The sequence below is a fragment of the Ovis canadensis genome, chromosome 6 (genome assembly GCF_042477335.2).
Source record: "Ovis canadensis isolate MfBH-ARS-UI-01 breed Bighorn chromosome 6, ARS-UI_OviCan_v2, whole genome shotgun sequence".
Taxonomy (NCBI): Eukaryota; Metazoa; Chordata; class Mammalia; order Artiodactyla; family Bovidae; genus Ovis; species Ovis canadensis.
The window spans coordinates 116,167,698-116,180,585 of NC_091250.1; the positions used below are offsets into that span (position 1 = coordinate 116,167,698).

General features: G+C 39.6%; 1 protein-coding gene across 14 annotated transcripts in view; it reads right to left on the reverse strand.

The window, feature by feature from the left end:
* WDFY3 (WD repeat and FYVE domain containing 3) overlaps positions 1-12,888 on the reverse strand; it is a 281,120-nt gene that overhangs the window by 93,515 nt on the left and 174,717 nt on the right. For all 14 annotated transcript variants that reach the window (XM_069594602.1, XM_069594596.1, XM_069594599.1 and 11 more), the window contains 7 exons: positions 12,268-12,428; positions 10,249-10,360; positions 7,118-7,308; positions 5,766-5,918; positions 2,531-2,604; positions 2,286-2,447; positions 799-893 (listed from right to left, as the gene is read on the reverse strand). In XM_069594602.1, coding sequence (XP_069450703.1) covers positions 799-893; positions 2,286-2,447; positions 2,531-2,604; positions 5,766-5,918; positions 7,118-7,308; positions 10,249-10,360; positions 12,268-12,428 — 948 coding nt within the window. The remainder of the gene's footprint in view (positions 1-798; positions 894-2,285; positions 2,448-2,530; positions 2,605-5,765; positions 5,919-7,117; positions 7,309-10,248; positions 10,361-12,267; positions 12,429-12,888) is intronic.

Genomic DNA, 12,888 nt, shown 5'->3' on the forward strand with positions numbered 1-12,888 from the left:
TCTTCTTACTCATGAAGCACCAGAGAGGCTGTGCTCTGAATGATATAGCCAGTTTGGAAGAGAACTCCCAGATGGATAGGGTTGTGAGAGTTTTAAAGGAACTCTTTTATGTGACATGACTGGGGAAGAATGTAACAGGATAATGATGTAAATAATGCTGAATAAATGTAAAATACTGTGAATTTAATCACAGGTTAATTTAAAAGGTCCTTTTAGTGTTTTCCAAGCACAACTCCCAATCTACAATACATGATAGGAAAACTACATTCGAGCAAGGGAAAAATATGCTTCAAAGGAGGAAAGTTCATTAAAAAAAAGTGGTTGTCATTGGCTCAGGAATTACAACTTACAAAAATTTTGTTTTACACTTACATGATTCTAGTAAAATGTTCTCTCCTTCAATGATTATTAAATATTTAACAGGGAAATTAAAATAACAGTAATACAGATACAATTCACTTTGGTAAGAATCTGTGTTTCTGAAGATTTATATAAATTAAAAAAAAATAAGGTTCAAAAATTATACCGGAAGAATTTATTGTTTAAAGGAACATTGCTATAAATCTTGTAAAAATTGGAAAGATTTTATTTTTAAAGCAAATTCACGCCCTTATTAAATTTGTAGGTAATTCTGTATTTCTGTGTATTGTAGAGGCTTGGTCTAAGACAATACGTCTGTGAAAGACCAAGAAAAGTAATTCAACGAGAAAGGTAAAATAACAGTGTCATACAATTCAGGTCTAACTTGTGTCAGAAGAAGGCACAGTAGTTAGGTTCCAAGCTCCAGAACTGACTCACCAGTGTCAGGCTTCTCTTCGTGGTTTATTTCCATAACTACAAACTTCTCACAAACTGCAAAGGTTGGTAAAGTAGAAGAAATGAACTGGCCAAACCTTTTAATACAAGAAAAAGGAGGTTATAGATTTTATTTTTTCTCTCTTCAAAACAAACAGGACACTAAGAAATAAAAAAACAAAGAAATGAAAACCAAGAGAACACTTCTTATTTTAACTGATCTTTTATAGATTTTATGTGACTGTGTTTCAGCTGCTTCCCCTAGAACTGTTGCAATTAACACTAGAACAATTAACATTAATATGCTCTAATGTTTTAAAATACATACAGGGAAAAAAAAACTTCATCAGAAATATGAGTCCTTTAATGCACCTATCCAAATTATTTCAAAAATTCAGCAGTATGGTCTCAAATAAAAATGTCCTAACATTACCTATATGGATCTACTGTAGCCTAATAGTTAAGTCTGGGTTTTGAAAATACGGGTAAGATTAAAATCCTAGCTCTATCAGTTTTTAATCATGTTACTTGGGGCAAGTAGCTTAACCTCTCAGGGCTTTAATTTCTCAATCTGTAATGTAGAGAAAAATAAAAGCCTGGATAGGTTACAGCGAAAATTTTAGCAAAGTAATCATCATAATACCAGGATAAGACCTAAATAAATATTACTACTAATAATGACAATCTCCAAATTAACCTTTCAACTCCAGTTTTAGATCTGTTGCCAAGTTTAAAAAAAAAATGCTTTCAAGGTAACTGAATATAAAGTGAGTGATTTACATGCTGCACCAATTGGAGACTACTTTACTGGGATTACCCTAGTCAGCGAGTGTGATGTCATCTGTAATACTTGAGCAGTAACATGACAAGAGGTGATTAAGTGCAGTTAAAAGCAATTTTCTATTTGGAAAATAACTTAGGTAGTTTTTTTCTCCCATTTCTAGCCAAGATGAGAATTCTCAAGTGCCTATTATAACTGCTCTATAGATACTCCATAAATGTGCCTGAAGCCATATTTCACATTAGCAGCAAAATAACACTCATGTTAAAGAAAAGGTATGAATATGCAACAGTAACATACTATCATCAGTTTGGGTGATAAAGATCAAATACAAAAGACACGGCATGTCCACTGCAGATGTGTACGCATGTGCATGTGTGTTCCTGCACATACCCTTGAGCAGCAGCAAAGCCTGGTCTTGGAAGAGGGCTGGGGACCAGGAATTCCTACACTGAACACTTTTATGTCCAGGACAAACAGTCTTACTGAACTAATTCTCACACCCATTCTCCCAGAATTCTATTAGTCACTAGTGGCAACAACTGGTTTGCAAGATACATGCCTATTTTCCATGATCTACAAGTATCCTGAATAGTATTAACTCTGAAGGTATTATCCAGGCATAGGAAGCAATTACATTCACCTCGATCATCTTAATCTCATTGGTACTTTCAGTGAACAAACCGATGAACACAGAAGTTTTCACTACCTGAGTAGATCATTGCTGTTGGGGAATCCCTGCAGTAAGAAGCTCAGCACGTTACTAATAGCAGCAATGGTAGGCTGGGATAGAGACATATCTCGAAGAGTCAGTAGCAGCTTTGGGATTAGCTGGAATTCCCTCATCAACTTGGCATTCTTTGAAGCTTCACTGTAAGAGAAAGAAGATTTTATACACTATACTGGCATCACTTCTGTAACTGAACAACTAACAATTTAGATATCAACCAATACCTGGACTCTGTGAGCAATTCAATAAAGTGTTCAAATAGCGAGAGATGAAGTTCATATGGAGCATGGAGCCAGACCTAAAATAAAAATGAACAACAGTGGTATATTTAGGGTTAAAAAATACCCCAAATCGCAACCCAATAAACACAAATGCAGTACATATAACTTATTCCACTTAGACAAATTAGATAAATTAATTGAATATAGCCACTTTCTTAGTTTTTACTTGCTGTCACACTATAAAACTGCTGTTATATGGGACTTCTGTTTCTGTTCATACAGAGATAATTGCTACAAAAATAACTCTCCTAGAGTAAACAACTAGAAAGGCAAGATCTACAGAAAATCTCTCTGGGCTCAATGACTGAACACTATTAGTGAATACTGAATATAACATACTGAATAGAATGATTACTGGATACAAAAACTGTATGGCAGGAATCCTGTGTAGGTCCAAAACTGGAAATAACCAATGCAAGGCAGCATCACAAACAATTCCTAAAACTCACAAAGGGCTGGGACTGGTCTGCACTCCCACCAACCTGTGTAGAGACTTCAAAATACATGGGAAGGTTGGGAAGAGGTCTCAGAAGTGTAATACCTTAGTAGGAGGGCTAAATAACCACTAAGGATGAATGAAAGTCCATCCAAACAAAGCTTAAAAAGATGTTTCAAAACTGCAATGCCAGAGCAAAGCCTCGCTAAGAAAACAAAGTAAAATTTACCAATCAACAATGTAAAAGTTAGCATCTGATCAACAGTTACCAAGTATGCAAATAAAAGGGAAAATATGAGTCATAAGTAAGAGAAAAAAAAATCATTACAAATAGGCCCAGAAATGACAGAGATGGTAGAATTATCGTGACCTCGTTTTTTCTTTTTTAGTTGCAGTGGGTTGTTGCTGTGCAGGCTTTCTAGTCGCGGTGAGCACAGGCTACCCTCTGTAGGGGTGTGCAGACTTCTCACTGTGATGGCTTCTCCTGTTGCAGAACACAGGCCGCACGGGCTTCAGTAGTTGTGGCATGTGGGTTCTGGAGCATAGGCTCTGTAGCTGTGGTGCACAGGCTCAGTCGCTCCGTAACATGGGGATCTTCCCGAACCAACGATTGAACCCATATCTCCTACACTGGCAGGTGGGTTCTCTACCACTGAGCCACAAAGGAAACCCTCTGCATACCTTTATCTCCATGCTTTCACAAATTTTTTACTGTCTATTTGCTTTTCTCATCTAATGCACTAAATGCCTTGAGGCATGGACTCTTTTATTTTTGCATTCCATGGACGGAGGAGCCTGGTAGGCTGTAGTCCATGGGGTCGCAAGAGTCGGACACGACTGAGCGACTTCACTTTGACTTTTCACTTTCATGCATTGGAGAAGGAAACGGCAACCCACGCCAGTGTTCTTGCCTAGAGAATCTCAGGGATGGGGGAGCCTGTGGGCTGCACAATCTATGGGGTCACACAGAGTTGGACATGACTGAAGCAACTTAGCAGCAGCAGCACCTAATACAGTGCTGGGCTCAAACATATTAAATAATTATTTTCTAATAAAACGAGAGTTTTGTGTATTAGAATTTGGAATATCAGGCTGAGAAATGTGTACTTTACTGTGTAGGACAGAGCACTGAAAATTTTTAATAAGTTACATGATTATATCTTGGAAAGAATGAGGTGAAAAAACATGTAAAACGGACTGAAGAAAGGGGAAAAGAAGTGATCGCTATTTCAGTAAGAGGAGAACTGATTAGGGGTTGGATTAGGATGTAGCAGGAGAAACAGAAAACACAGGACACATGAAATGCGGAAGCAGAATCTGCCTTAATTTGTGCTGTTTATAAACACTGAAGAAGGAGGAAGCTCATTTTTCAATTTCAAGTCTCACTGAATGGGAGAATTGGTGGTGCTACTAATAGAAACAGAGGTTCAAAGGAAGAACTAACTTGGGGAAAGGATGTTACGTTCAGTGCAGGTGTTGCTGGGACACGGAAATGGAAACATTTAGGAAGAAGTTAGAAATACGTCTGGATTCAGATATTAAGCTAAAGATTTAGGTTTGCAAGTCTCCGTAGACATGAGCCTGTGGGGCTGGGTGAGAATCTAAAGGAAAAAGAACACCACAGAGGGAAAGGATAAAGAAGTGAAGATGGACACTTTTCAAAGTAATGAAAATTTCATACTACGTAGGAGACACAGGTTCCATCCTTGCATCAGGAAGAAAGAAACGGCAACCCACTCCAGAATTCTTGCCTCAAAAATCCCATGGACAGAGGAGCCTGGTGGACTACAGTCCAGGGGGCCACAAGAGTCGCAAATGACCTACCGACTAAACAACCACAAAATGAAAATTCCATCACCAGAAAATGATGGGGAAAGTAGTGAATAAGATAAAGAGGCAGGTGAGTGATGCCTAAAAGCTGACAAGAGGAGGACATGCGAGAAAATGGAAACATGGAAACGCAGTATCATATGCTGTGGAGGCTGGGGTACCAAGAGCAGAGGAGAGCCATGAATTTTTATTTAGAGGGGTGCTGCTAATAAGCTTCCATATAAAGTTTCAGTACAACATTTATGCCACACAGTCTTTAAAACAACTGACAAGATGGAGCTTATGAAAGTTACAAAGATGATTTAGGGCCAGACATCACAGCAAACTCTTGAGTACTAGACACTATTCTGGGCTGTAGGGATACAAAGATGCAGACAGACATGATCTCTGCCCTTGTAAAGCCTCCAGTCTTGCGGGAGGAGATTTTATATAGTGATGTGAGTGCAAAGTGCTGTGAACAAGAAATTAAAGACAGAAAGAATATGCGTGATTAAGTGGTGCCTTGAGAGGACAAAGTGGAAGCTATTATGGTAGTAAGTCAGTAGAAATAAAAATCTTGTTATTTTGCTGAAATGAATATTTCACTATACAGCTATTAGTAACCAAAATTTTTTTTTTGCTGAAAATGCGTCTGCCTCATGTCATGCCAATGGCAACAGCAAATTGACTATAGTTAGGTATATGCATTACACCATTTCACTGTTATACTATTGGTACCATGGATTATCGCTGGTAAAAAGCACAATCACTACTCTGTTTTGTATGTTTTACTAATGACGTTAACGTGAGCATCATAAAATTATAGAACAAAAACATGTCTTAGAAAACTCTTTCATAGTTAACTCTATAAATACACCAAATAAGGAATCAGTTCATTGATTATGTATTACCAGTTAGTGTTTATCTACATACTTCAAAATCACAAAGTAGATCCTGGAAAGCTGTTGAATTTGGAATAATGGAGGTCTCATGTCCACTGTCAACAGTTCCCACCAAGGAAAATGTGAGATGGAGAATGTGGCTGTTAAGAAGGGAGCGTTTCTTCTTAAACAGCATTGCCAGCAACTGAAAGAAAATACCAATGCTTGCTGATCAATCATCGGACACACAGAGACACACACACACACGAGAACCCTAAGGAGAGCAATTCTTGAGACTTCTACACTGATTTCTAATCTTTCATCATGATAACATAGTATTATAGGAAATCTGAAAATCAGGGTAATCCCATTATTCTCTTATTAAACTATCCACTTTTATATAAACTCTACTTGTACATAAATACCTTGAGTTGCTGTTGCCATCACATGTATATAATTTTCTACTCCTGTTCTCTACATAACATTTTGTCAAAAGGATTGTTTTCTTTTGCAACACTGTCTCCATAACTATAATTTTAAAAGGCTGAATGATATATGGAATGGCTATAGTATTATTAGTATTAGTCATTCTCATATTATTGGAACATTGAGATTATTCCTATTTTTTCATGATAGACAATGCTGCAACTGTTATTTTGAGAGTTTTGCAAAACAAATTAATTAAATTAATTAAATTACATTAAATCTACTGAAAACATTATAGTAAACATTATCTACTACCAATGAACTAACTGCTAAAGTTAGAGAAGGCATTTATACTTCATCTACCCTAGAGGAATTTAATCTTGACCCAAATACTTTTGTCTCTTGTTAAAAGTAACTTTGCACCTAAACCTAGCAGAGACTGTAAATACATGAACAGGGCCTATTTTTAGTCTCACTTGTGTTTTCAGGACTAGCAATGACAAACTTAACATACAGTGGCTCTCACATCCCCTAGCTAACTAACATGGGAGGGGAGGGGGTAAAAGATGACATGGTGTGAAGGAGAAAGACAAAGAAAACCAGGAGAACCTGGAATTATGACTGATTTAGCCATTTCTAGAGCAAGTGATAATACGATCCTATTTCTTTTTCCTTTGCCCATGCTGTGGAGCATGGAAGGAAACTGTTCCCCATGCAGGGGAAGCTCGAAGTCTCAACCACTGGATCACCAGCGAAGTCCTGACCCTATTTAATTCCTACTGTCACAGAGAAAAATAGCTGAACTAACAACCCACATTCTTATTTGAAACATGTTTTATTTTAATAAGAACTACCAACTTTTAAAGTTTACTTGGACAATATAATTCTTCCAGAGTTTGAAAAAATATGAATTAACAATGAAAATTATAAGATTTGTAATGCAAAGTAAAGTGAAGACCAAGCTTTATTGTTACAAACCTGGTAGCCCCGGATTCTTTCCATTTCTTTGCTGGCTAGTGGGTTACTCTTGACTACACAAACCAGGGCCTTGACTGCTGCGTACAGCCCTTCCACATCAGAAGCCATGGCCACCAGGCCCAGGATGGCTGCGGCTCCACCAATGTACTGCAAAGTAGTGGCAACAGGCTTAGGAACAAATGTTCTTACTCCTGATTAAAAGACAGTGGAAAATAGTTAAAATAAATTCCCCATTGTAAACAAGAACTGAATACATCATCTTAAGAACTATTCATTAATTATGCATTATTTGTTTTTAGTCACTAAGCTGCATCCAACTCTTGTGACCCTATGGACCATAGCCCTCAAGGCTGCTCTGTCCATGGGATGTCCCAGGCAAGAACACTGGAGTGACTTGCCATTTCCTCCTCCAGGGGATCTTCTTGACCCAGGGATCGAACCCGCATTTCCTGTGGCTCCTGCACTGGTAGGCTTGAGAAGCCCATAAAAAAGTCAAACAAACCACATTCAACATTATTGCTCAAAGCTTCTCTCAGTTACGTAATATGAGTAACTACATCGGTAACCTTGAAAAGCATGGTAAACACAGTATTGGAACTAACTTTGTAATAATTATCTACGTTCTTAACTTTTTTTTTTTAAGGCATTGTTTGAATGTCATCTGCCTACTGATCAAAATTGAGTTTCTTAAAAAAACAAAGCCAATATGCATTTTATATTTCTGTGTGTCTTGTAGCATTCACAATGCTTTTATATAGCATGGAGTTGGATTTTGAAAACTACCATCTAAGGTAATTAGGGCCAGCATTACCAGTTTATAGATAAGAAAAATTGACATCCACAGAGTTCCAATCTCTGGCATAAATCCACAGTGACAGGTGAAGGGTTAGAACCTAAATGTTTGAGCTCTTCACTCACTGCTTCTTCTACTATACCACAGATCAAGAAGCAATAGTTAGAACTGGACATGGAACAACAGATTAGTTCAATACTGGGACAGGAATAGATGGAGGCTATATACTGTCACTCTGCTTATTCAACTTCATATGCAGAGCACATCATTTGACGTGCCAGGCTGGCTGAAGCTCAAGCTGGAATCAAGATTGCAGGGAGAGATATCAATAACCTCAAATATGCACATGACACACTACCCTAATGGCAGAAAGTGTAGAGGAAGTAAAGAGCCCCTTGATGAAAGCAAAAGAGCAGAGTGAAAAAGCTGGCTTAAAACTCAACATTCAAAACATTAAGATCATGGCAAACGGTCTCATCACTTTGTGGGAAATAGATGGGGAAAAAATGGAAACAGTGACAGATTTTATTTCCTTGGGCTCCAAAAATCACTGTGGATGGTGACTGCAGCCATGAATTTAAAAGTCATTTGCTTCTTGGAAGGAAAGCCATGACAAACCTAGGCAAGGTATTAAAAAGTAGAGAAATCACTTTGACAACAAAGGTCCGTATAGTCAAAGCTATGGTTTTTCCAGCAGTCTTGTACGGATCTACGAGTTGGACCATAAAGAAGGCTGAGCACCGAAGAAATGATGCTTTCAAACTGTGGTGCTGGAGAAGACTCTTGAGAGTCCCTTGGACGGCAAGATCAAACCAGTCAATCCTAAAGGAAATTAACCCTGAATATTCATTGGAAGGACTGATGCTAAAGCTGAAGCTCCAATACTTTGGCCTCATGTGAAGAGCTGACTCATTGGAAAAGACCCTGATCCTGGGAAAGACTGAAGGCAGGAGGAGAAGGGGACGACAGAGTATGAGATGGTTGGATAGCATCACTGAAGAGTTTGAGCAAGCTCCGGGAGTTCATGATGGACAGGGAAGCCTGGCGTGCTGTGGTCCATGGGGTCACAAAGAATTGGACACAACTGAGCAACTGAACAACAACAACAGTGCTGCCGTATTTTTGCAAAGAACGTAGAGCAGAGCTCAGGAACTATCTCCTGAGCTGAACAAAGAATTACCATGGGCTTTAGCATAACGGAAACTTTTAGCAATACAATATGGTCAAAAAAGAAAACGTTCAGAGACGTGGACGCTGATGGAACAATAATTGCCAAGGACTGATAAACATGTAGGACACTGATTGGCATAACACTTTTTGTTAATTTTAAAAGGAATCCACACTATATACTGGGCTTCCCTAGTGGCGCAGGGAGTAAAGAACCTGCCTGCAATGCAGGAAACCTGGGTTCTACTCCTGGGTTGGGAAGATCCCTTGGAGAAGGAAATGGCAACCCACTTCAATATTCTTGCCTGGGAAATCCCATGGACAGAAGAGTCTGGTGGACTCGCAAAGAGCTGGACATGACTTAGAGACTAACACTTAGATATTACATACTGATTTACAGATTAGAATACATAATTGCTAGTTTTGAATTTTGGATGGCCTGATTCGGTTATGTTTCAAAATTCTACCTAATCAAAATGATCAACTCTTTCTAAGAAGATATGAGATCTGAGGCTCTGTAGCTCTGACTTTAATTATACTTGGATCCACAGGGCTCCTACCCTGAAGCTCTTATTTCTAGCTCATTTCCAAAAACAGAAGCACCACACGTGTCTTCACTGTGGCACCAAATCATGTAGCAATCATCAGTATTTCCAAGTCTTTATATCTGTCCCTCAATGGAGTGTGACTATCACCTTGAAATTATATAGCAGCATACAATCAGTGCTCATCAGCATTGACGAAAGACAGGGGTAAGTTGATGGAATTTTATAAATGGTTATAATTTTTAAAGTTCACTGGAGTTTGGGATTGACATTAATCTCTGAATATTGTAAGAACATGACAGGTCAGCAGTATAGAATATGAACTTAGGACACCACACTCAAATGAGAAAGTTAAAGGGATCTGAAGGCAAATAAAGAAGTTTGAGGGCTTCCCTAGTGGCGCAGTGGTAAAGAATCCACTTACTAATGCGGGAGACATGGTTTCAATCCTTGGGTTGGGAAGATCCCCTGGAGAATGAAATGGTAACCCATTCCAATATTCTTGCCCTGGAAACCCCATGGACAGAGGAGTCTGGCGGGCTACGGAGCATGGGGTCACAAAGAGTGACTCAGTGACTAAACCACCAGCACAAAGAAGCCTGAAAGGAAAAGGCAACGCGACTCACCCAAGTATCCAATCAGACTAGCCCCAACTGTCCGTGCGGGCCCATTGAGGTGTCCTGCGGAGTTGTGGATCAGCTTCACAGGAGTGGCGTTCTCATGGGAGGAAATGCCTAACTGAAGAACAAACAGGAAAGGAAAAAATGTCACGAGAGAGGAATGGTCTCAACATTCTGACTGGAAAAGAAAAAAGAACACGAATGGGGAACATAACTTTGCTCTCTCGACTTCGCAGAGTGTTAAAAAACATGAGTGTTCATTTTTTAAAAACGTGCAAATACTTGCAAAGGTGTGGAAACTCGGAGGAAGCAAGTGAAATATTAATACAATCCACCGAGAGAAAGGTGGTGAGGGGGTCTTGGGGAACAGCTCTGGAGTCCTTCTGAATGAAACTCGTTTGTGATGTAAACTCACTGCCTCCCAGTATTTCTGATCAGTGAATATCATATAATGAATATAAGGCACTGTCCATGTCCACCCTAACAGGGGCAAGGGGAAAGTTCACGAGTTCGAGAGGAAAGCAAAAAAAATTGCTTCACACCATATGCAAATAAATGTCACATAAATTGCTCAAAAGTTTATGGATACAACATGCCCACACAAAAGAAATGTATTTTGCACAGACATACACAATTTGCTTTTAAAGCAAAAAAATGTAATTCATAGACGTAATTCTGTTCTTATCTGTAGAACTAAATTTGCGTGGTTTATGTTTCTCAGAAGAGAGATATATCTATTCACAGGCAAGCCTCTGGCTTAAGAGCTTGTCAATACTTACTATCCCCAAATCCTTTCCTTCCAGCCTCTTGACTTCCTTCCCCTCGGCTTTGCCTCCCCTCAACAGCCAAAATGTCTTGTCAAGGTCACTGACGACTCCACCTTCCTAAACCTGACGGTGGTCCTCAGCCTTCACCCTTCTTGACTGCTCTGACATGCCCGCCACAGTGAATCACTGTCTTCAACACCAGACTCTGCTCACTTCCTCCTTTCGTGCTGGCTCTTCCATCAGCCCCCCGGGGGCCGGGACACTGGAATGTGCCAGATCTGTCTGTAAACCTTTCCTCTTCTCTACCTGCATCTCTCTTTGGTGACTGCACCTGGTCTCGTGGCTTTACCACCACCTAGGGACAACCCTGGCATTCAAATCTCTCCCCTGAACCGACTCCTATTTTCAGTGGCTTTGAGAAGCCTCTTAATGGAGACACCAAAGTTTTCCAAAACATAATTCTCAACATCTCCCTCGCCGCCCCCCAAACTACTCTTCCTACAGTTTTCTTCGGATCAGCACAAGGGACTCCGTTTTTGCCTGGCCTACTACCCAGGCCTTCTCTCCTGTCGTTCCGGCCACACCTGCCTCTCTGGCAGGCATGTACTGTCCCCTCAGGGCCTCAGCGCTAGTATTTCTGGAATGCACACTCCACTCCCCTCCCCCCATACATACATCATTCTTTGCTGCCTTCTCTCTCAAGACTGCTCCAATTTCACCTTCTCAGGGAGGCCTCCTCTGACCCTCCCACTGAAACTATCAGCCTCTCTCTCTCTCCCCTTTCCGGCTTGGTTTTTCTACCTAGCACTCTTCGTCTTCCAACATACTCTATGATCAGGTTATTTCTGTCATTATTACTGTCTGTCTCTTCCGTTAGAATGACGTTAGTAAAGGCAGGGATTTACTCTTCATCTACTGCTGTGTCCTGAACAAAATGGTGCCCGGTATTTAGTAAGTTATCCAAAAAAAAATTAAAATAGCAGTTATGTTCTTTAGTTTCCTAAGGTTCAATTTCTTAATTGCCAACGAAAATATAAGAATATAAACTGGACACTTGGAAGGAAATTCTCACCCTTCCAAATTACACTAAATGGCTAAAAATGTTGTGGCTTTAATCCAAAGCAAAATAAACCAAAGTAATAGATGAAAAATGCTGTTTTTAGCAACCACTCCTGATTTGGGGGGGTGCCAGAGAAAGCTCTGGAACACCTTTGCAGGGAGTATTAGCCGTGGCCCACTGGGAAATCATTCTGCTTACCTGCTTAGCGATGGCTTTGCTGTCGAGCTTGTTGTATACCTTCCGGATTCTCGCCACTGTCAAGGCGGACACGGACAGTGCATAGAGGCCGAATGACACCTTTTCCTCTGGTACTAATGACACAGGAGACGGGACCACACCTTCAGATTTTGCATCTTTACCTTCAAAAGAAGAATAATCCTTTTCAAAATTATCAGCTTTTCTTTGATCCTAAGACAATTTTTTAATTCTTATCATTTTTTATATATTTATTCTTTTTCTTATCACCATTTTTAAATGGGTAGCCTTGAAAATCTTTTAAAGTGGAACAAGGAGCTAAAATTTAGAAACTGTTTTACTTAATTTCCAGCTCTTAAGAAAATAAGGAAAAACCACCCAGTCACAAAGCTTTGCCTGGAGAAAGAAATGGCAACCCACTCCAGTATTCTTGCCTGGGGAGTCCCATGGACAGAGGAGCCTGGCAGGCTCCAGTCCATGGGATCTCAAGAGTTGCACATGACTTAGCAACTAAATAACATAAAGCTTTGCATCCCAAGTTTTACTCTTAAAATATACTTAATATGTAGCACAATGTAAAGGAAGAAGAAGAGTTCTAAGTATTACCAAAGGAATCACAAAACA